Source organism: Misgurnus anguillicaudatus, unplaced genomic scaffold (genome assembly GCF_027580225.2).
Source record: "Misgurnus anguillicaudatus unplaced genomic scaffold, ASM2758022v2 HiC_scaffold_33, whole genome shotgun sequence".
Lineage (NCBI taxonomy): Eukaryota > Metazoa > Chordata > Actinopteri > Cypriniformes > Cobitidae > Misgurnus > Misgurnus anguillicaudatus.
The window spans coordinates 6,239,866-6,265,461 of record NW_027395283.1 but is presented as its reverse complement, the minus strand read 5'-3'; the positions used below and the strand labels follow the sequence as shown (position 1 = coordinate 6,265,461).

Genomic DNA, 25,596 nt, shown 5'->3' with positions numbered 1-25,596 from the left:
CACTTGCCGGATGATTGTCGTTACTCTCATGTCTGTTCTTGTTCCACGTTTGATGTTCCTGTGTTACTTACTTGCCTGTTGTTTTTACTCCTCGTGTTTTGTTTATTTATTAAATGTTATTTATTCAACCAGAACTCTGCACTTGCGTCCTCACTTCCTCACTCCTGCATCCCAGTCGTGACACTGTCTCGTATCACAGCTCAGACACAGAGTGTGGGTCTGATCACCGGCCGGCACCATCGTCACGAGCGTTCTGGCTGTGATCATCTGATGTCTGCTGGTCACACATGTGGATTATACAGGACCCTTGAGAAAGATTTTAGTAGATTCTCGTTCCAAATGGTTGGAAATTTATCCTGTAACAACTTCACAAATTACCATCATGAAAATGAAACTGTGTTTTAGCACACATGGATTGCCTAAAATGATAGTGACCCCCGTTTCAAATCTCGACCTTTCCTTGATGAGACCACCCATGACAAAATCTTCAGGAGTCTAACTGAGAGAAATCTGGATGATTGTTCACAGACTGTTCAGGTATTTGATTGTTTGATGAAATAAAGTGCTGTGTAAATCAGTAAGGTCTATTTAATTAAAGTCAGTATTTACTATAGTATCCTCTAGCATTAACTATAGTTAACTCATCAACTGGAGTATATAGTACGGTAAACGTTTGTATTTACTCTAGTAAAGAAATAGTAAAATGTAGTATACTGTAGAAAATTTTAGTGTGAGAGTGCAGAAATAAACAAGTTTACTGTTAACAGAGTAACTTACACAGACAACACAGAATACTGTTTCACATCAACCAGTTTCTCTTTTTGACTGGCGTACTTTATTTAAACAGAAACATCTGCATTCATTCAGTCACTGATTAGGTCACATGACATACACTCTGCAATGTGATTGGCTGGCTCACAAAAATAAAAGTGAAACAAATCAAATATAAATGAGAGCACAATACTTATAAATATTAACACCCACATTTCTATTTGATCATTTCAACAGAAGAAAAATTCATACAGCAAACATAAATGAGTTAAATGTCATGATGTTTGTTGCTGGTTTTGTTAGTATATCTTCAATCATATCATCAGTTGGACAGTATCTCAGACTAATTCTGTCCTCCTTTATCACAGACTTCACAAAATGACATTTAATGTCCACATGTTTACAGGATTTGTTGCTGACGCTATGACACCCTGATTGTCTTCATAAAGTCTAGATTGATATTTCAGTCCATCAATGTTTTCTAACACTCGTGTACAGTCACAGTTAATGTCATAAACTCAGCTTCACATGTGGACAGTGTAACAGTAGACTGTCTTTTAGTCTTCATGAGATTAATGGATCATTTTTGTTCATGTTAATGCAGTAACCTGTAGTACTTCTTCTATCAATTATATCAGCTGTCCATACAGTGATTTTTTCAGTTTATACACCAGTTTTGTAATACTGATGTCTGCACAATTAATATCAGTAAAGTTTAGATTATTGAATATGTTTATTTCATGTCACAGAGAGAGAGAGATTCAGAGAAAGATGAAAGAGAGACAGTGAATGACTCGACCTGTTTCACACATAAATTCTGACAGCTTGTGTTTACTCTTAGTTTTACATCAACACTAACAGAAATGTTTTACATCAGCAGGGGTAAAATCATCAGTTTATAAATGTATTAAATATTACTTTTGAGTTCGGGTTTGGTCCAGATTGACTCATTTGATGCAATACAATCAAAGTTCACGAGATGTCGCTCGTGTGCAGACTGTACTGACATGAATGAGGGAAGAATGAAAGCACCATGAGATGTAATGCACATGAGATGAATCGTCCTTAAGAAAATCAAGCATGACTTAACTATAGTTAGCATAGTTTTATGTTTGTTTTATTTGTAGTAGGTCTTTGTTATCAGTGCTCACATCAAAAGTCTTCATCTCTGTTAGTATGGAGGAGGATTAGCGTCTAAATGAGCAGCTTTCACATCTGGAAAGACCTCATCAATACTGAAAGAGCAACATCTGCTTTCATCTGTCTTTGTCTATTTCAGTAAGACATTGATAAACTTCATACTGCATCTATTACAACAGCATGAGTTTATAGTAGAAGAGTCCTGAGCACAGTCCAGATCTGAAAACCATCTGACAAACATTTGAAATGTCATGAAAAAAATTGTCTTTCAGTCCTAAAAATAAAAGAGAAAGTCAATCAGATATGAGATCATCATCAGTGTCAGATGAAGAGATAGAAAAACAAACTATTAATGCTGTCAGTCAGTGATAGAAATGAAATCTTTAACATAATAAACATGTCAACAATCTGTTTATCACATACACATGAGCTACAACAATACAAAAACACATTTCATCTATTTCCTCTGAATATTTGATGTCAATGTAAGAGATGAATGTATTGATATGTATGTAGTATAATATAATGACACACTGACAGTTTTATGAGTTCACACACAAACAGTAAGAAAATGAAGGTGATGCTTTATTTTAAAAGTCCTGGAGGTTGACAGTCGTGTAAATAAAGAGAAACAGAATCAATGTCAAAGCTCGACAGAGAGTTGTGTGAAGTGTCCATCAGATTTTAAAAGTTGACTTTCTCTTCTTTTTTCTAATCTTCATCTCTATCATTTATCATCTGTACTTTGTGTTTATCTGTTGTGTATATATTGTGTTTGTGTTGTTATTTCTGTCTGTATTCTGATGATTGGATCAATAATGCTTAAAACATGAAATAAAAACCAAGTTGTTATAAAAAGAGTTTAAGATGAACATCTAGTCAAGTGTGCATAACTATAGAGGTGTCGGCCTATCAAACAAACCCCATTAACAAACATCATATATAAGCACAGAAATAAGCAATTCATTAAAGGAATTGGTCAACAAATGAACTATTTGAGTACTATTTGTTGCACTTACATGTTGATGGTCCTGAAAAGCTTGTTGAATGTGCTGCACATATACTGGTCCTGGGTCAGGGTCATCTGGTGGTGCCCCCACCTCACCAATGGGTGTGCCATGCTTGTGCGCGACATTGTGCAGCACTCCTCAGGCCAGTATGATGTGGAAAACCTTGTCAGGGCCTTATAACAGCCTCCAAATTGCGTCCAATCTCGTCCCATACAGCTGGCATTGCACTGCTCAAACACGACTGGCTTCTTCCTGAGCGGTCTGCCAGTTCTCTTTAGAAAGAACCAGTTACCAGGAAACCAAGTGTAGTAAGCACCTGTAAAGGTATGTGTAATGCGTGGCTCCTCACTGTCTCTATTTCCAAATTCTGACCCAACTCAGCGCAGAGCTCCAAGAGTATAGCCCTTGAAAATCTGAAATAAGCCAGTTATCATCGTGGGCCAGAAAATTATTGTGGTCCCTAAAAATTCATTCTCTTCGGATTCGTCCATTGAAAATGTCCTCTAATTAAGCCAACGCTGCCATTGCTAGACGGGTGGCCATTCGTGCCAGTTTCGCCGGACACATCCTGAACAGGATTTCGGGTGCGTTTTCCGGATACGATCGCATACTTCATCGAAGTTCTCACATTTCAGTTAAAATACATTAGAAAATAAAGATTTATTTCTTTTAAGACATACAATCATTGTAGTTTCATTCTTACCTTGAAATGTAACGGTTGCTTTTCTGAAATTGAACCCGAAATATTAAACCTTGATGACGTATGTGGTCGACCAACGCAACTTCCGGAGAACGCACCCGAAAACATGTTCGGGACGTGTCGGGTGGAACTGGCATGAATGGCCACCCTAGGCCTCAGATCCGTGGACAATTTGAATTTCTACAGAGATGTGTGTATTTTCTATGAGGACACTCTCCGGTCCTAACAACGCAATGTCACGGCCGGGGGCGGACCTGAATATGCTAAAGGTCACGCCCCTCTCAACTCTTCCACCTCGAGGAGTTTCCCAAGACCACCCCAATGACCAGACAGACGAGTATACTACGTTTAAAATAAACTTTATTTAAATATTTAAAAAGGAAAAAGGGGAAAGGGGAAAAGGCAAATTAAAACTAATGTGGCTTCTTCTCGCCTCCAGGGCCACTTGTGACAAGGATTGGGGACAGGGGCTCCTTTGGGGCTCTGGTCCTAAAATCCGTGGCGCGCTCCGCTTCTTCCTGGAGGCAGAATCAAACAAAGAATTATCCAACGGTACTTCGCTACGAGTCACTACTTCTCTAACTCTCCGTTTTCTCTCTCCTGTGCCTTAGGTACGTTGCTCTTCGGATCCTGGAAGCAGAGAATCGTTAGCGAGACGTTCAGGGAGACAACTCACAGTACTGGGGGCTTCGTACACCACAGAGCACTCGCTGGCACCAGGTAGGCGATTACCACAACCACAGGTAGATGTCACCACACCAAGGTAAGTTACTCACAGCACTGGGGGTCTTCGTTCCCACCGAGCGTGCACTGGAATACAGATAGGGGTTGCTGCGAACACAGGTAAGTGTCACCACACAAAGGTAAGTTACTCACAGCGCTGGGGGTCTTGGTTCTCACAGGGCATTCCAGTACTGGGGATCTTGGTTTACACAGAGCATTCGCTGGAACACAGGTAAGTGATTTCTTTAAGCACAGGTCAATATCACTACACAGGATAAGTTACTCACAGCACTGGGGATCTTCGTTCACACAGAGCATTCGCTGGGACACAGGTAAGTGATTGCTATAAGCACAGGTCAATATCACTACACAGGATAAGTTACTCACAGCACTGGGGATCTTCGTTCACACAGAGCATTCGCTGGAACACAGGTAAGTGATTGCTTTAAGCACAGGTCAATATCACTACACAAGTTAAGTTACTCACAGCACTGGGGATCTTCGTTCACACAGAGCATTCGCTGGGACACAGGTAAATGATTTCTATAAGCACAGGTCAAATATAACTACACAGGGTGAGTTACTCACAGCACTGGGGATCTTTACACTCACGCACAGACAGTGGACTTTCGCTACAGCGTTGGTGCACCGTATTCCTTCACCCGTCCACTGAAGCTTTCCGGGCGTCGTAGGGACTGATGGGTCCAGTGGCACGGAGCCGAACGCTTCCCGAACTCCCCCTCCTGTTTCCACGACCGGGGTCACGAGTTGGGGCGAACTTTCGTCGAGGCTCCGCACACCACGAGCTTCTGTTGGAAAGGTCAGTACACACAGCTATGACCCTAAATCCACACGGTGCACTTTCTACAATACTCACTCCTATTCACCACTGGGTTTCACCACTGTCTGCTCTTTAGAGGAGTGAAGCTCTCGTTGACACACCCGGGGCCCAGGACTTAGTTTTCTCTCTCTCCGTAGGACTCAGGCCACAACAGATGTCGTCATCTCGCGACTCGTCCGAGGCTGGGCAGTTTGGTCGCTACAAGCACAGCATACACACAGAAAGCATAGCGTAAACACCATTAATAAGTGAAACTCACCCACAGCACTCTTGTACACACTTCACGTGATTCTCAATCGACCTAGCCACCTGGCTTCGACTCCCTCGAGAGGATAGTTGGGCGATGGTAAGGCCACCGATGAGAGTAAGATGTATGTTATTCACAGCCCCGGCGCGTTGTTTATCACTCCTCTGGCTCACCCACGCTTCTTTTTCCCGCAGGGCCACTGCTCTATTAGTAAACGGCGCTTCTTACCAAATGTCTCGTCCGTGTTTCCGGTCAACCCGCGGCTCGCCCACGCTTCCCTCTCCAGTGGGGCCAGGGACCTCAAACACAAAAACACACACCAAGCAACTCCTCTTCCAAGTATTACACAGAGAAATACTACGACTGTTACTCACTCTTCGTTGTCAATAGTTTTCCTGTATCTGCAAACTCAAAAGCTCTGTATCCACTCACTCACGAGTGAAATCACCCAGTATTCCTTCGCCCAGCTAACTTTCCTTTTCTCTCTTCCCCAGGGGAACGATCAGACCAGCGTAGTCCGTCTGCAGAGCAGCAACACAGCGTACACAAAGTACACAACAAGCACACCGTTTGATGTCTTCAAAGGTCTTTATATCCTCTGCCTCTTCTCCTCATCAGCCTATCAGCAACCGCTGTGTAAATTATCCTCACCTGGGCGAAATCAAGCTTGATTTCGTCTTCGGGGAAACCCCGGAAATTCCGGTGTTCAGAGTAAAACGTCCGGGCGGACCATCGTCGGGCGGAACCCGTCTTCCACACTTTTGGTTCCGCCCTCACAAACCGTCACCTGTGACAGCAACGTGTCTTCACATCCCCATCAAACAGCATATACAACACATAGCTATCAGGGATAATTGCATCCTTATGCTGAAAGTGTATTGTTTGCATGCATTTTAAAGTTTTGACAGTTTAAACTTTCATTTTCCTCATGCTGTACAGCCTGTCGTCTAGTGATGGGTCGTCCATGAACGATTCCTTCATTTTGAACGAATCTTTAGTATGACTCGGGAACGAGTTGTCTCGCAGAGTGATTCATTCATTTTGTGTGCCTGCGTGACATGTATTGGTTCTGTGCCGGAAAGAGAATTGATTTGTTCACCTGTCGCATCTTCGGGTCCTCCGAGTCATTTGTTCCTTTCACACGGGACAACCCAATGCCAGGAGTGCCAGGGGCCTCATTTATCAAACGTGCGTACGCACAGAAGTGTGCGTAAAGTGTACGTAGGAACAGTTTTACGCAAAGTGTGGAATTTATCAAATTGCACTTATACGTAGAAATGTGTGTAAATATACGCACACCTCTGAGTATGCGTACGCAGAGCATCTAGTGGTAGAATAGCGATATTACATATAGGACCCTGTTCCAGTGAGTAAAGAAGTGTCTATTTTTTATCCACAAGCAGGTGTTAAAAATGATTAATGTCAGTATGGTAACAGCAAATAAGTATAATGATTTATTTGTGATATGTATCTGTATCTGTGAAAGCTCTACATGTGATTTGTATAAATGAAGTCTCCGACAAATGCTTGACCCAGTGCAATGGCTTATCTTGCGTTATTGGAAGACTTGGCAAATAATCCATTCCGCCGGTAGCGCGTTTTCAAAGATCACGTCAATGATGCTGGTTATACAGTATATGCTGCTGTCCAAGGTGGAAAGTTGTCTGTCCTCCTCCAGTTGCACTCGTTTCACGTCGGTGTTCTGTGACGCATTTTTTTTTGCTGATTATTTAATGTCAAACCACTCTTTTATTTTTGGAAGTGTTCTCTCCTCATATTCAACGGAATTAAACTCACTGGTAACATGATTTGTTTTCTTTTGTTAGTCATTCCTCCCGCACTAAGTAAACCAAACAGGATGTGTTATTAGGATTTAACCTCATCCACCAGTAGCCTAACTCAATTTCTGTGTCTGTAAAATTCCTCTTTTATTAAATTATATAAATTTCTCTTTGTCATTATTGCGATGAGGGAAAAAGCACAACCACGTGACATATAACGGGAGGTGTTGTCACCATATATGGTTCATTGGAGGCGTTTCGGAATGCAAATGACTATGAACGTGCACGAGCATGGTGCTTAAGAACAAGTGGGATTTATCATCAAGGATTACTTACTGATGTGCGTACGAACCACGTGCGCACGTTTGATAAATCCCGATAAATGAGGATAAATGAGGCCCCAGGAGTGGTGAACCTTTTCAGCATGATGAGCCAAAAAAGGAACATTTACTTCAAAGAGCCACACAACAAATGTCTCTCACAAGGACTTGTTACTATTACAATTAATTGCTTATTAGAATTTGTAATTACATTCACAATAGTTTTCATGGATTTGAATGTTTGTATCAGCCTTTCCCTTTTTACTTGACTCCACAATCTTTGATAAGTCTGGCTTGTATTCAGTTCGTAGTAATTCTTTCACATGTGTGTTAGTCAGGACAGAGCCATGCTTTGATTTCACTTGTTTCGGTGTTGAAAAAAGTGATTCACAGATGTAAGTTGACCCAAACATAGACAATAGTTTTAGTGCTGCCTTTTAACATTGGGATATTTCCAAAAATCCAAAGTTTCTTCCCTTAGAACATGTTTAAGTCTGTCATCCTCAGAAAGTTCAATCATTTCAAGCTGAGATGCTGCTTTATCTTCCACTAAAGGGACTTTTAAACAATGATTCAGCAGTGAATGTGTTGATGAGAATCTGTCCTCAAAACTCTGTTTGAGATTTTCAAGCAGTGTTGGATACAGTGCAGTACACTTGTTTACAACCTCTGCTGCTTGTACACTTTAACAAAGATGGAAAATCTGTTAACTCTTTTGTAGATGCATTTTGAGTTTGTTGATCAATGTGAAAACACTGCACCAGGCCGGCACCATCTTTAACTTCCCCTGCAGATCCACATTCAGATAATGCAGTATGTCGACCAAAAAAGACAAATCTGAAATCCACTTGGGATCATATAGCTCGGGATATCATCAATACTGAAAGAGCAACATCTGCTTTCATCTGTCTTTGTCTATTTCAGTAAGACATTGATAAACTTCATTCTGCATCTATTACAACAGCATGAGTTTATAGTAGAAGAGTCCTGGGGTCCGTTCTTCGTACTTCGCTTAATACATCCACGATCAAATGAGACATCTGAGATGTTTAGATCTCGCTAATTATATCTCGCTTATCCGGTTCTTTGAACACCACTGCTGTTGATGATTAGTATGGCAGGATTTAATTATCTGAGATGACTGCGTGTTCGTGCACTGCAAGAAAAGTCAATGCATATTGATAGCAAAAACACTGATCAGCCAAGCTGTGATTGGCCGGTTGTTACAATGGCCATAAACACGCCCATTTTTAACCCCTGCAGTCTGAGAACTATTGATGGAAGGTTGTGAACTTTTTATGACACTGAATTTGAATCCCAGTTAAAGCTACTTTTGTACATAAATCACCATAAATAATGTAAAATATTCTGTAAAAATATCATCTTGATATCTTTATATGCTTGATTTAAACTTTGATGCTCCTAAAGTACTTTAAGTCTCTTTTAAAAACAGTTCAATGCTATTTTGTCTGTTTGTAACAGCAACTTAAAAAGCAGAATAAAAACAGGTGGTAGTCGTGCATCTTCATGTGATGTGCTGGCAGGAGTGATGTCTCTAAACTGATTGATTGTACAGATCATCTCTGGAGCAGTTGCTCTTTCTTAAACCCACATCCAATGCAACAGTTTCATTTCTGATTAATAAAATTGTAATTGTAGTTTATTATAAGATTGTGTTTTCCTCTCTTTTGTGCAGTTGTGGATAATACACCAACACTTTCAGCAGTTCTCAAGAATGTGTTAAATAAAGTATGATGTACAGTAAGAGAATTTAAATGTTATTCTACATCAAAAGATTATAAAGTGCAACTGTTTCTGAGCAATGCACACGACAGTAAAGAAATCCTCTCAGATGACAGTCCTTTAGAGATACTATATGCAAGTGGTTAAATAAGTTTACTTTAATTGCATATTCTTATATAACTGATTTCTGACTACAACAATATTAGCAGGAGTCCACATTAACTGAAAGTCCTGCATCTGCTGAGTCTGCACAGAAAAGTGAAGTAAAGAAGATAAATATACACTCTAAAACATTTCTGTAGAAATTACAGTATTACTGGCAACTAGCTGCCAGTAACTTACTGTAGATTTTACATTCATATTATTTACTGGCTAGAGTTTTTTCAAAGTTTAATGAACATGAAACATTTTCAGTTTTTATCTTCAACAGTAAGTTACTGGCAACCAGCTGCATAATTACAGCAAATTTATTACAGTGTATGTGAAAATATGTGCAAAAAACTTATTTGGTTATTGTCATTTTTGTCACAGGAAAGGGACAGGGCAACATCTTTGTATTCAGAGTTTATATAACAGATAGAAATTACTAAAAGAACCCTTGAGCCTACTTGACAATCTAAAGACAAAACTAATATCGGAGATGAGTTTATTCAAAGGAAACTTATTTCACACCGAGTAATATTCTTTATTGTACATATTATAACATATATTACTGCTGGGTATGATTGTTTGCTGTTTTTATTAATGACAATTTAAATAAATTTAAAATGAAAGCGATCAGCATGTTTGTCTTGTCATTCATTTAATGATAATCAAATCTGTTAAACAAAAACAAGTTGCACAAGTACAGAAAAAAATATTTGTTATATTATATATTTTTTAAATAACATCGCTAAAAGATTTAATCGATCCTTTTTAATTACGTGTTGAATTTGAAAAGCTCTTCTCGTATTTCTCGTATAATGGAGAATACACAACTGCGTCAGACTTTCCTTATCACATCCGCTTAAAAAGGTACAAACTAATCTTGTTTACATGAAATAAGACTGCTCCTGAGCAGGTTTAATCTTATGGACCGGTTGCTATGACAGCAACTCTAGGATGAGCTTTGAAGAACCAAATAATCCAAGATCAATCCAAATCATCAACAATCAAATCCAGCTAACTGAGTAATCCACGTACGAAGAACGGACCCCAGAACTCATTTTCTGCTTTATACTCATCTAGTCTTCCTCCTCTCACATACTTTATCCTCGTCACCAATTTATGCTGTATATTCACGAGACAAACAATGATATCAAGCTTGAAAAATACTATAGCTAGTATTGTAGCAACCAAAGCACATAAACGCCTCCAAAGCGCCTCAAGCGGTCATTTTTAGAACAACACCTGACGTTCAGACGTCTTTGATGGAGTTCAGGGGCCTCATTTAACAAACGTGCGTACGCACAGAAGTGTGCGTAAAGTGTGCGTAGGAACAGTTTTACGCAAAGTGTGGAATTTATCAAATTGCACTTATACGTAGAAATGTGTGTAAATATACGCACACCTCTGAGTATCCGTACGCAGAGCATCTAGTGCTAGAATAGTGATACTACACAGAATCATCCCCAGTGTGTAAAGAAGTGTGTATTTATTATCCACAAGCAGGTACTAAAATGATTTGTGTATAGTAACAGCAAACCATTGTTGAAGTTAATGATTTATTTGTGATTTGTCGTCAAGTTGGTGTCTACCACTATAAATGAAGCGCTGACAATGCAGTGCAATGACTTATCTTGCGTTATTGGAAGACTTGGGAAATCATCCATCCGCCGGGAGCGTGTTTCAGATCGCGCCGTTGATGCTGGTTATATGCTGCTGTCCAAGGTGGAAAGTTCTGTCATTGTCTGTCCTCCTCCATTTGCACTGATTTCACGTTGGTGTCCTGTGACGCGTTTTTTAATTTAATGTCAAACCACTTTTTATTTCTAGTAGTGTTCTCATACTGTACCCAACGTAATTAAACTCACTGGTAACATGTTCTCATGCAGATTTGTTTTCTTTTGTTAGTCATTCCTCGCGCATTAAGTGAACCAGTATGTGTTATAAGGATTTAACCTCATTCGTAGATACAAATATAGAACATTTTCTACGCAATGTTGATAAATGAGGCCCCAGGATTTTACCTCAAGATTTACAAATTATAATAATGAGCTAATGTACTGTTCACTAAGTATAAATTTACTGTTTTGTTTTTACATTTATTTTGAATTAGGCATAAAATGTGTTGTGTTTTATTGTAAATTTATTATAAAGTTTGTGTTTGTCCACTAGATGGTGCAGTTTGACTCAGATAATCAACAGCGATAGACCAAAGCTGAAATGTCAAGTTTATCATTTTATTAAACTTTGTGATTTTATTTACATTTCATTCAGTGTCTCAAGTTTTTTGTAATTGATCACATAATCATCATAAAGTCCTGCAGTCAGATCCTGAAGAAGACAAAAGCAAAGACGTCCAATATTTGGATTTAGAGATAAATGAGCTGCGAGTCTTCAATGTTGTGCTGAACTTGAACACATTTCAGTTTAAGATGAAGTTAAAAACCCCAACAGTGTAGAAGAAGAGGAATCTTGTCAGTATTTACTTCAGTTTATGATCCTATGAGATTTCTTGCTCCTCTTACACTGACTGATAAATCGCTCTTATAGGAAATGTGTAGACAGAAGCTGAGTTAGGATGAAGATTTACCTCCAACACTTCAAAGTCAGATTTGAATAAAGTCACAGATCAGATCCTGTACTGAATAATCAACTCATACGGTTAAGAGGAAGTGATGTCACTATTGTGTCTTCTTATTCACCAGCAGATCATACTGAAGATCAATCAAACAATCTTTACATCTTTACTGTAAACTGTGGAAAAGTCCTGAATGAAAATGAAAGAGAAAGTCAATTAGATATGAGATCATCATCAGTGTCAGATGAAGAGATAGAAAAACAAACTATTAGTGCTGTCAGTCAGTGATAGAAATGAAATCTTCAACATAATAAACATGTCAACAATCTGTTTATCACATACACATGAGCTACAACACTACAAAAACACATTTCATCTATTTCCTCTGAATATTTGATGTCAATGTAAGAGATGAATGTATTGATATGTATGTAGTATAATATAATGACACACTGACAGTTTTATGAGTTCACACACAAACAGTAAGAAAATGAAGGTGATGCTTTATTTTAAAAGTCCTGGAGGTTGACAGTCGTGTAAATAAAGAGAAACAGCATCAATGTCAAAGCTCGACAGAGAGTTGTGTGAAGTGTCCATCAGATTTTAAGAGTTGACTTTCTCTTCTTTTTTCTAATCTTCATCTGTATCATTTATCATCTGTACTTTGTGTTTATCTGTTGTGTATATATTGTGTTTGTGTTGTTATTTCTGTCTGTATTCTGATGATTTGATAAGTAATGCTTAAAACATGAAATAAAAACCAAGTTGTTATAAAAAGAGTTGAACATCTAGTCAAGTGTGCATAACTATAAAGGTGTCGGCCTATCAAACAAACCCCATTAACAAACATCATATATAATGTGTAAGAAGAGTAAGATCACAGTATTAAATCCTGGAGTGAACAAACTCAACATCACAGTTAGTAAACAGACTCAGACATTGTGTTGAATTCTTATTGTGTTGATCTGACAAAGCATCAAGTGTTGTTCATGTACACTTCATATTTTCTGTTTGTTGGGTTTAAAGGATACACAGCCTATAACAGCAGCAGATCAATTTATATTTATTTCTAATATTTATATTCTAGGATTTAAATGACACTGCATGAGTTTACTTTAAACATTTATTTAAATTAGCTCTACTCACAGTACTGTCTGTAGTTTATAATGTGGATCATCTTTTAGATCAGAGATCAGCTTCATTCCTGAACGTGTGAGTTTATTACGAGACAGTTTCAGTTCTCTCAGGTGTGATGGGTTTGATCTCAGAGCTGAAGTCAGAGCAACACAACCTTCATCTGTAATATCACACTGACTCAACCTGTAGAGAACAGAGACTTTATGTGAATGATGCAAAACTACAAAGTTTGACACAAATCTCTAACTTCCACCTCTTCATGTAATGTTCCTCTTTCAATCCCTCAGTAACTGAGACACTGTGTGTTTAAATGTCAAATAAATTCATCACACAGCTGACTATTAGTGTTAGATGTCCTAAACCACATGAACATTTCTTCATAAATCTGTATTGAGTTCATGACTCACACTTGTAATTCTCATCAGGTATTTGATGTAAAAATCTTCCTCTATTACAGGAGGAATATCAGCTGGAGATAACATAACTCTGATCTTACATTTAAAGATGTTACAGTGTTTAAAGATCAATTTCACTCAATCTATAAAAACATTATTAATGTGTGTGTCAGTGTCAATGATGGATCAATGTTTTTAATCATCTTTATAAAAACAACACGACGAGGAGAAAAACTCTTCATACACAATAATATCAGCAAAGATTTCATCAAAGAAACACCAAACTACATTTTCTGACATTTTAACAGAGGAGTTTTGTTGCACATTGTGAAGGAAATTGAAATGAATCATAACTAATTATAACTAACATGTCTTTTTCTTACAGGTTTGAACATTTGTACTGTTTGCTTTTGATAATAAAATGTTTTGAAATAAAGGGAAGTACGTGTGGTTAAATTATTTCAATTTTAACTCCATGACTTGTTAAAGCTGAGGTCATCAAGAAAGTTAAATTTGGTTTTGTCTGCATGGTAACAGAGAGGAGTTTCTGAATTGCAGATATGAAGAATAAATCATATTAGAGATAAATGATGTGACTTTGTCATGTATCTATTCTATATAAACTCTTGTATTCTTTCTGATGAGGAGGATTCGGCCGTGATTAAATCATATTCAAAGACATTGACTGGAGTCTGTCAGGTTGAACACATAGGGCCCTATCGTGCACCCAGCGCAATTGACTTTGTCAGTGACGCATGTATCATTCGTATTTTGCACCGGCGCACAGCGGGTTTTTATGCACGTCGGCAAACTAGGGAATGAACTTGTGCTCCCTGGGCGGTTCAGCGCAAAAAACGAGGCGTGTTCCGGCGCAAACCATCCCTGATGCTATTTTGCAGTTTCAAAAAACAATTGCGCCACTGACCAGAAAAAACTAGTCTAAAGTCAGTGGCGCGTTGCGCGTAGTTCATTATGCTATTTTAAGGGCGCATGCTTGACCATAATGTATAGCGTGCACAACGCGCATTGCTTATCTAATCTACACAGATGCAACAGTTATTTTTGCAAATCATAAATTGTTACAATAAAAAATATTAACAAATGAGATAAGAGAAATCATAGTGGTGAGCATTGTAGTGATAGTTTTTATTTATTGTGTGGCTGCGTTAAAAAATTCTCATGCAAATAATGATTAAAATATTTTCATAGGCAAGGCAAGGCAAGTTTATTTGTATAGCACATTTCATACACAGAGGTCATTCAAAGTGCTTTACATAGAAATGAGAAAACAATATATAAAAGTGAAAAAAGAAAATGTAAAAATAATAAAGCCATGAAGTGATTTATAAACGAGTAACAATACTTTAAAGTCTATTCTATATGTAACAGGAAGCCAGTGTAAGGACCTGAGGACTCTGATGCGCTCAGATTGTTTGGTTCTGGTCAGAATTCTGGCAGCAGTGTTTTGTATTAGCTGCAGCTGTCTAATGGTCTTTTTGGGGATCCCCATAAGGAGTCCATTGCAGTAATCCACCCTGCTGGTGATGAAAGCATGAACAAGTTTCTCTAAGTCCTGTCTTGAGACAAAACATCTAATTCTGGCAATATTTCTGAGATGGTAGTAAGCTGATTTGCTTATCGCTTTCACGTGACTACTAAAATTAAGGTCAGATTCTAAAATTACACCAAGATTTCTGCCTTTATTTTGTGTCTTTAGACCCCTAGAGTCAAGGTATGTGTTAACTTTAAGAGTTTCATCTTTATTTCCAAATACAATGACTTCAGTTTTGTCTTTGTTTAACTGGAGGAAGTTTTGACGCATCCAACAGTTAATTTCATCAATGCATTTACATCTCTAATTATTATCACACAGGTCCACGTGCTCATCTCCACTAAAGCCTTTGCAGAGAAATGAAAGAGAGACTGCATGTTTGATCTACAGTCACCACCTGGTGGTGATACGCAAGAGAGAGACGCAAGAGAGAGACGCAAGAGAGTGGAAACACTGTTATCGGAGCTCCGTCGAGTTCATCATCCAAATCCTATTTTCTTACTATCTTGTTACTATCTATATAAAATAACTTACTAGTTCATCTTAGGAATACTTTAGCGTGACGATTATTCAACAGTATTTATAACTAAATCGATTTATCACTGGTAAACACTTAGTGTTAGCATATAGCCCGCTAGCATCAACAAACGTGCCGGCTGAAGTTTGTTTACCGTTTCCTCACTGTTTGTTTACTGTAAATCTGCCTTCCTTTTCGGTCTAATGGCGGACTCATCCGATATATGCTTTTCAGACCTTTCCTCACCAGAGCGAGAAGCTGTGGAGGAGTTGTGTCCCGGCATTAGCACCAAGCGGTACAGCGTGCCTCACATCACCCTGGCTCCTGGCACCCGGACACGACCGAGGCAGGCAGCGAGCGAGCACCGGTCTCGATGCAGCTTCACGGACCGCGTTCAGGCGAACAGAGACGCCATCGCCCAGCATGAAACCGGTAAGACTCCGCTTGTCATTGTAACCTGCACTGCTTGCCACATGTACAGTTTAGCTTCTTCCGTCAGCACAGAGGGGTTTACATGTGTTAAGTGTATTGAAGTAGTAAGGCTGACGGAGAAGGTTGCAGAACTAGAAGCGCACATCCGAACGCTCGTTGAGGACAGTAAGACCGCTAATGCTAATGTTAATGTTTCAAACACTGTTTCGGGTGCGCCTACGGTAACGGGTAGTACACATAGCTCGGTTCCGGCAACTGAGTTAACATGGCCGACTAACTGGGTGACTGTCAGGCGGCGTAGTCATATTCGATGCCCATCGAAGTCCCCCCTAGTAATTTCTAACAGATTCGACATTCTAAGCAATACACCGGCTGAGAAATCTGTTAAAGGTGCCCTTGTTATTGGAGACTCGATACTTAAGAACGTGAACATTGAGGCACCAGCCACCATAGTTGACTGTATACCGGGAGCCAGATCGTCAGACATTAGATCCAAACTTAAAGTGCTGGCTAATGCTAAGCGTAAGTTTTCTAAAATTGTTATTCATGCCGGCGCAAATGACACCAGACTCCGCCAGTCAGAGATCACCAAAGATACTATTAAAGAGGTGTGTGAAATTGCAAAAACAATGTCAGATAATGTAATATGCTCTGGTCCCCTCCCCGCCTACCGGGGTGATGAAACTTATAGCAGATTAGTGTCTCTTCACCACTGGATGTCAAAATGGTGCCCTCAGCATAACGTAGGGTTTATAGACAATTGGAAACACTTCAGGGGGAGACCTGACCTGCTAAAGAGAGATGGCCTTCATCCGTCATCGGAAGGAAATACTATACTCTCTAGAAATCTGACCAATACTCTAAATTCTAATACAGTCTGACTAACCAGGGCCCAGGTCAGGAAACAGATAGATCGGCCTACCCGTCCATCTGTTAGTTGCTCTGACATGTCAAGATCACATATATCCCATAACTTAGAGTCTATCTTACCAGAGTATCAACACATTTCAACTGTGTGCGTTCCTCGAACAAACGAATACAGAGCACCGTTTACCTCGTCTCGTACAAATCTTACTAACATAAAATTAGAAAACAATACGTTTACAGATGAACCTCGAATGTTAAAATTCGGCCTTCTTAACATTAGATCGCTTACCAATAAAGAACCCATTGTCAATGAAATAATTACTGACCAAAACTTAGATGCACTCTCTTTAACAGAAACCTGGCTTAAAGCAGACGATTACATTAGTTTAAACGAATCCACCCCACAAGACTACTATTATAAACATGAACCGCGTTTAAAGGGGAGAGGGGGTGGTGTAGCTACAATATACAAAATTTTTTTAAAAGTACCTCATAAATCCGAACTAAAATTTAATTCATTTGAAATAATGCTATTAAATATGGAAATAACTAATCGTAACCATAAACAGCTCTCTTTTGTCCTTGCTACAATCTATAGACCTCCGGGGCATCATGTAGATTTTCTTAAAGAAATATCAAATTTCCTGTCTGACCTCGTAGTCACTGTAGATAAAGCTCTTATCGTTGGTGACTTTAATATACACGTTGATAACCCAACAGATACATTAGGATTAGCGTTTATGGACATTCTAAATTCTCTCGATATAAGACAAAACGTGACAGGGCCCACGCATACTCGTAGGCACACATTAGACTTAATTCTGTCACTCGGGCTCAATATTAATGAAATCGAGATATCACCTCAGAGCGATGCAGTTTCAGACCATTGCCTTGTCTCATACACGGTACTTCTAGATAGGATCACTCGATCCACAATACGCTACCGACTAGCCAGAACAATAATTTCCACCACTAAAGATAACTTTATTAGCACTCTTCCAGACCTGTCCCAAATGAAACATGTAGCAGATAACCCTGAAGATCTAGATATTGTAATAGAAAACCTGAACAGTATTTGTTCTAACACATTGGATGCCGTAGCTCCAATTCGAAAAAAGAGAATCAAAGAAAAAACGCCAGCTCCATGGTACGACCATCATACCGCTGCCCTAAAAAAGGCTGCTAGAAAAATGGAAAGAAATTATAGAAGCACAAAGTTAGAGGTATGGCGTGCAGCATGGAAAGAGAGTGTTAAACACTACAGACAGGCTATAAAAATCGCCAGATCTACGTTTCTCAGCAATCTTATTAAAGAAAATCATAATAACCCTCGCTTCCTCTTTAGCACAGTTGCGAAACTGACTAGAAATAAAGAACAAACAGAACCCACTAATAAACTCCCACACAATTGTAACGACTTCATGAACTTCTTTACTAAGAAAATTATGATTATTAGGGAAAACATTGTAGGTACCCAAGCAGCCACCACTCTACCCAGTAATATATTTAACGCTTGCCTACCATACGAACATCTTGAGTCATTTAAACCTACTACAATAGAAGAGCTATCTAAATTAGTAGCGTCATCCAAATCATCGTCCTGTATATTGGACCCTGTTCCCACAAAATTACTCAAAGAGGTATTCCCTATAATGTCTAAACCAGTACTAAATGTCTTTAACTCATCACTAGAATTAGGATACGTTCCAACAGCTTTCAAACTAGCAGTTATTAGACCGCTCATTAAAAAACCAAACCTTGATCAGGGAGAGCTTAATAACTTTAGACCAATCTCAAATCTCCCTTTTCTTTCCAAAATATTAGAAAAGGTAGTGGCAAGCCAGCTACGCACATTTTTAGGAAATAATAGTACGTATGAAAAGTTCCAATCAGGATTCAGGCCCCACCATAGCACAGAGACAGCGCTGCTTAGAGTTACAAATGACCTTCTCCTAACATCCGACCGTGGCGAAATATCACTCCTTATATTATTAGACCTTAGTGCAGCCTTTGACACAATAGATCACACAATCTTACTTAATAGGCTAGAAAACTATGTTGGCATCAGTGGTCAGGCGCTAGCTTGGTTCAGATCGTATCTAACCAATCGCTATCACTTTGTTTATGTAAATGAGGAGGAGTCACATCACTCCCTGGTTAAATACGGCGTACTGCAGGGATCAGTTCTAGGTCCTATCCTGATCTCGTAATATATGTTACCTCTAGGAGACATTATCAGGAATCATAACATAAGTTTTCACTGCTATGCGGATGACACACAGCTTTACATCTCCTCACATCCTAGCGAAACACAAAATTTTTCTAAGCTATCAGACTGCATCAGCGATATAAGTGACTGGATGTCACATAACTTTCTTATGCTAAACTCCAATAAGACAGAGATACTTGTTATCGAACCGAATCGCTACAAATATAATATGACAGATTACAAGTTGCCCATAGATGGCTGCACTGTGGTGCCAACCTCCACGGTTAAGAATTTAGGTGTGATGTTCGACAGCAGTTTATCCTTCGACAGCCATATCTCCAATGTCTGGCCGCACAGCATTCCTCCACCTCAGAAATATCTCAAAAATACGCCATATGTTGTCTGCATCAGATGCAGAGAAGCTTATCCATGCTTTTATGACCTCTAGAATAGACTATTGTAACTCGTTACTCGGAGGATGCCATGCAAAACAGGTCAACAAGCTTCAGCTAGTTCAAAACGCTTCTGCAAGAGTTCTTACTCGAACTAAGAAGTATGACCGCATAAGCCCAATTCTGGCATCTTTACACTGGCTACCAGTTAAATATCGTATACAATTTAAAATATTACTAATCACCTACAAAGCTTTAAATGGCCTAGCACCCTTATATCTTAGAGAATTATTATCAGAATACAATCCATCACGTGCATTGCGGTCACAAAATTCTGGCCTCTTAATTATCCCTAAAATATCAAAAGTGTCTAAAGGTGGCAGATCCTTTTCCTACTTAGCCCCTAAGCTATGGAATGATTTACCAACCGACGTCGGAAAATCAGATACAGTAGATAACTTTAAATCTAGACTTAAAACTTTTCTCTTTAACAAGGCATTCACATAGTTGTTTTAACAATGGTACTTATCTCCTAATAGCTAGCTTGTACAACCTAATAAATAAAAAATTAATGAATAAATTAAAACCTTTTTTCGTCAACACTTCAAAGCATGGTAAATCTCATTAATACTCTTTAGTAATATGCTGAAACTTTGAAATGGTTGTCGATTGAGTCTTAACTGCCAAATATGGTCGGTTTGCGATTTTGGCCTTTTCCCATGACCTTAAAAATAGTATGTCATACAGAACAGTTTGCCACTGTACGTTAGCATTAACGACGGCAGTGGGGCCTCTGGCCTTAGTCAAACGAGTTCTGTTTCCGTTTCTAAAATCATCAACTATATGTAATACACTTAACCAGCAATAGTTAGCCTGTCCGGAACCGAGCTGACTAAAACCACATTACTGTGTGACACTTGTTTTCTATGTGAACGGCCCCTACGCTAATAAGATTTTGTTTCTCTCTCCCTGTCTCGTCCCTGATCCCGAGGACGAGACAAACAGATCCAGTTCTGGTACATTTGAAAGTCGGCACACAACTGATCTACTAGCTGTTCTTCAACGTGATGTCCAGCTGATGCCTGACCAAAGACCACCGGCAGAACCCGCTTAATCTCCGCTTAATCTCCTTTCGTTTCAATGTGTATATATATATATCTCCCAAGGGTTTTTTCCTCCTATGACTTTTTTTAATTCCCCGGCTAAAATTCCGGGTTTTTTTTCTCCTAGGGGGTTTTTCAACCCGGGGAGGCAGCCTTTTTGGGCTTAACTTCTATACGTTACATTAGTAATACGTTTGCTTATAATGTTGATTTATAGCCGCAGCAAATTTAACTGCTTGTGCTATCGTTTATTATGTTGTGCTATCTGTCGATTTTCTGTGCTTTTCGCTGCATCTACTATGTAAAGCTGCTTTGATACAATTACCAAATTGTGAAAAGCGCTATATAAATAAAATTGAATTGAATTGAATAGAGAGTCAATGGGGCTGTAGTCATTGGGTGACAGGGCTAAGTATATCTGGGTGTCATCTGCATAGCTGTGGTAAGCAATTTGGTTCTTTTTCATTATTTGACCAAGTGGGAGCATATGTGACCCGTCACGGAAACCAGGGACACAAGTCGGCAGCACAAGTTTCGAGAAAATGAGAAACAACGTTTTTTTTTCAAAATTTGTGATTTTCGTTTTATTGCAGAATCTGTTAGTTGAGATCACGAAGAAGCCTCTCCATGTTTGAGATAGCAGTTTTTGTATATTTAAAAGCGTACATTTTGCGGTTAAAATAGGCTTGTTTTTCCGGAGATTCTAGCGTGCAGCGGGGGGCGTCATTGTCTGTGTGTATATTTACATACTGGATAAGCTTGTGTTTTCGCCTCCGCCCCAAAGGGAACAGCGTGACTACTGAATAAGGATAGTTCGCCCAAAACTGAAAATAATGTCATTAATGACTTACCATTACGTCGTTCTAAACTCGGAAGACCTCCGTTCATCTTCGGAACACAGTTTAAGATGTTTTAACATTAGATTTAGTCCGAGAGCTTTCTGTCTCCTCCTTTGAAAATCTATGTACGGTTTCCATGTCCAGAAAGGTAATAAAAACATTATCAAAGTAGTCCATGTGACATCAGTGGGTCAGTAAAATTGTGTTGATGCATCAAAAATACAGTTTGGTCCAAAAATAGCAAGAATTACGACTTTATTCAGCATTGTCTTCTCTTCCGGCTCGAGCGAGAAGTCACGTGACTGTAGTGACGTGGCTGCTCTGTCCCTTAAGATATGTTTGCTTAGTTGCCGCGTCACTGACTTTATGGGGCGCCGCAGTCGGATGACGTCAAAGTACCGCGAGAGCTCTTTAAGAAATCTTACGGAGTAGTTTAATTTCGACTCGCTCTCGCGGTACTTTGACGTCATCCGACTGCAGCGCCCCATAAAGTCAGTGACGCGGCTGACTGTTATTTGTCCAAACACACAGAAGTTACACAGAGATCGTTGTATTCTTTATATAATTGGCTACATGTTTTGTCTATCAATATTTTCCATGAAGTCATTGGCTGATAGAGGAACGAGCGAGCGATTGGTAACATCTCTTAAGGACTTCACGTTTTCGACGGTGCTGTTTTTGGATTATCTATTATTTTAAATACAAACTTTGAAGGCGGGTTCATGTGTTTAACGGAACGTAAATACCGGAGTGTAATCTGATATACCCTTACATGTTACGATGTAAATAGTCCCCAGATTGTATATTATATTGTATTACCAGAAGTTCATGCGAAATGGACTATATATATCTATATTTCACGGATTATACGCATTTGTGGACAAAAATCATTGGATGATTCACACATCTGAAACAGACTGGATTCGACTTGTGATCCCCGCAAAGGTAACGTTAAAAGTCCTGTTTATTTTTGCATTTTGTCATTCGGACTTCTGTAATAAAATACTACTTATGCTGCTAGAACCTCTGCATCTCAAAACGGCTTTACAGGGGGTATGGCTTAGCTAAATTAGATGTAAATGAGCCCTATTGTCTCTCCAGCCAGGGAAAGGGGAAAGTGTTAACTTTTTTCTTTCTCAAATTTCTCAGCATTCTCTTTCTTGAATGTGTTACATTCAAACGGCCACAACTTCTCCAAATCTTATCAGATTTCCATGTGTTACACATCGTTGGAAAGCTTAGAATCTGCACTTTCAGAATCTATGAATAACTCAAAATGCCCCAGATCCGACTTGTGTCCCTACTTTCCGTGACTGGTCACATATACAAATTAAACAGAAGCGGTGCAAGAATTGAACCCTGTGGGACTCCACATGTCATGGATGTCCACTTAGATTTATGGTTACCTATGTTTACATAGTAACCTCTTCCTTGTAGGTATGATTTAAACCATTTGAGGACCATCCCAGAGAGCCCTACCCAGTTTTCCAGTCTATGTAAGAGTATGGTGTGATCTACTGTGTCAAAGGCAGCACTAAGATCTAGTAGCACCAGCACTGATATTTTACCTGAATCAGAGTTTAAGCGAATATCATTTATTATCTTTATGAGCACTGTCTCTGTGCTGTGATGCTGACGGAAACCAGATTGAAAGTTGTCCAGATAGCCATTTGAGTTTAAGAATTTGTTCAGCTGATTAAAAACAACCTTTTCAATGATCTTGCCTATAAACGGAAGATTTGAGATTGGTCTGTAGTTGCTAAGTATGGTTTTGTCTAGGTTACTCTTGTTTAGGATAGGCTTAACAACTGCTGTTTTTAATAACTCTGTAAAGGTGCCTGTGATCAGAGAGGTATTTACTATTTTTAAGAGGTCAGTTTCTAAGCAGTTAAGTACCTTTTTGAGAAAAGATGTGGGGAGCGTGTCAAGGCTGCTAGTTGATGCTTTAAGATGTTGTACTGTTTCTTCCAAGGTTTTTATATCAATTATGTCAAATTCTGAGAGAATGACTAATTTCTGAGGTTGTTGCAATGATATCTGACTGACCACAGTACAATATGAGGCCGTCATTCTGATATTACTGATCTTCTCAGAGAAAAAGGTTGCAAACTCATTGCATTTGTTGTCAGAGAGCATTTCACTAGGAATTTGATTTGGGGGGTTTGTTAGTCTCTCTACAGTAGCAAAAAGAGTGTGTGTGTTGTTTATGTTTTTGTTTATGTTTGAAAAGAAGGTCTGTCTAGCTGTGCCAAGTTCTACATTGAAAGCACGAAGACTGTCCTTATAGATGCTATAATGTGTCATGACCTGATCTCTCGGTTTCTTGTCTTATCCGAGTTTGAGAGAGATTAGGTTGTGACAGTACGTGTCTGCCCTGAGAGAGTTGTGTGACAGGCCCTTCCGTGGTCCACGTTTCTCTCAGGGTTCGTGAATTGTTTCCCGCTCCCTTATGTTTGATTAAGCTACAGGTGTATGTTGTTAGTACTCCCTATTTAATACCCTTCTGTCCTGTCCTCCGTGCGTTGGTATTCTTCTGTGTTTCCTGCAAGTTTCCCTGAATGTTTCCTGTTCCTGATATCCTGTGTAAGTTTATGTAGTTTAGCGTTCTCAGTGTTTATGTAGTTAGTTAGTTCTCGTGTCTGTTTATTGTATGTTTTACCCCCTCGTGGGTGTTTTGGTTCTGTGTGTTTGTACATATTAAAGTATTCTTTATTTTAGTCTGCGTTTGGGTTTTCCTCGTCTCCTTTGTTTCCCAGTCGTGACAGAATACCAACGCCCGGAGGACAGGACAGAAGGGTATTAAATAGGGAGTACTAACAACATACACCTGTAGCTTAATCAAACATAAGGGAGCGGGAAACAATTCACGAACCCTGAGAGAAACGTGGACCACGGAAGGGCCTGTCACACAACTCTCTCAGGGCAGACACGTACTGTCACAACCTAATCTCTCTCAAACTCGGATAAGACAAGAAACCGAGAGATCAGGTCATGACAGTACCCTCCCCCTAAGGGCGGATACTAGACGCCCTCAGGACGCCAAAACTAAACCCAGCGGACTATGGACCTGAACCCCAATATCGACTACGCGGCTTTCCGTGGGACAAGACTGGTTCGACGCAGGGGAAGCAACGCGTGGAGAGGTGCCACGGCCAGAGGGGCATTCCAGGGAGGAAGGACCTCTTTTCCAGCCCCTCTGGCAACCATCCCGGAGCGTCGGCGAGTGGGAGTGTTTTCTTCAGACAGGCCCTTCTTGTCTATGCCACCGGTGTCCTGTCCACCCCACAGTCTCAGGGGGAAACGTGAGAGACATGCCTCCTGGGACTCGGCGTCGGGTGGTTCATCCACGGAGTTGGGTGGTCCGGCCGTACTGTCTCCCACTCCTCCGGCGCTTTCCGCTCCTCGTCCTAGACGGAAGACGAGGAGGAAGAACACCTCTCCCGTGCAACCAGTACCATCTACTTCCCCCAAGTTTCCAGAGTCGCCGGCGCGTCCAGAGTCGCCGGCGCGTCCAGAGTCGCCGGCGCGTCCAGAGTCGCCGGCGCGTCCAGAGTCGATAGACGTGGAGGAATCCGCCCTTTCCGGCGGATCTGAACAGTGTTGTCCGTTTCAGTCTTCGTTTCCTGTGCCCCTGTGCTCTCTGTTCCTCCTATTGTTCCTGAGTCCCCTGTGCTTCCTGTGCCCCCTGTGTTCCCACGTCAGCCACCTCCCGTTGTCATGAACTCTCGTTCTTCCCCCCGGACTTCTCCATCTGTCACCAGTACCACCAAAAAGACTCATAAAACTGTTAGGACACAAACTGATTCTCACCATACAAACTTTACTGTTACTCCCCCTCCTCTTCCTTGTATTTTGTTTTTGTTAGCCCATCCCAACCCTGTGACTATGTTGTCTTGTTTACCATTGGTTTTGGTTTCTTTGTTTTCCTGGTTTTTGTCCCATTTTAGGTCCTGTGTTTAGTGTCTCCTCCTGAGGGTGTCTAGTATCCGCCCTTAGGGGGAGGGTACTGTCATGACCTGATCTCCTTGCTAATGAGCAGATCAAGAGTGTGTCCCCGATTGTGTGTAGGACCTTGCACGTGCTGGGTCAGATCAAAAGTGTTTAAAACATTTAACAGTTCAATCGCAGTATTGTTTTCTGAATTGTCTATATGAA

At 39.9% G+C, this 25,596-nt stretch overlaps 1 protein-coding gene and 1 long non-coding RNA gene across 3 annotated transcripts in view; both read right to left on the bottom strand.

Moving 5' to 3' along the window:
- Window positions 1-657: 657 nt before the first annotated feature.
- Window positions 658-6,221, bottom strand: LOC141363213 (uncharacterized). Its single transcript, XR_012368725.1, has 3 exons — window positions 4,961-6,221; window positions 2,931-4,765; window positions 658-2,185 (listed from the first exon to the last, which is right to left on the bottom strand). It is a non-coding gene; the product is annotated as an uncharacterized lncRNA (long non-coding RNA).
- A 6,663-nt stretch (window positions 6,222-12,884) lies between these two features.
- Window positions 12,885-25,596, bottom strand: part of LOC129437197 (protein NLRC3-like) — a 40,264-nt gene continuing 27,552 nt past the window's right edge. For both annotated transcript variants that reach the window (XM_073865834.1, XM_073865835.1), the window contains exon 9: window positions 12,885-13,318. In XM_073865834.1, coding sequence (XP_073721935.1) covers window positions 13,141-13,318 — 178 coding nt within the window. In that variant the 3' untranslated portion in view covers window positions 12,885-13,140. The remainder of the gene's footprint in view (window positions 13,319-25,596) is intronic.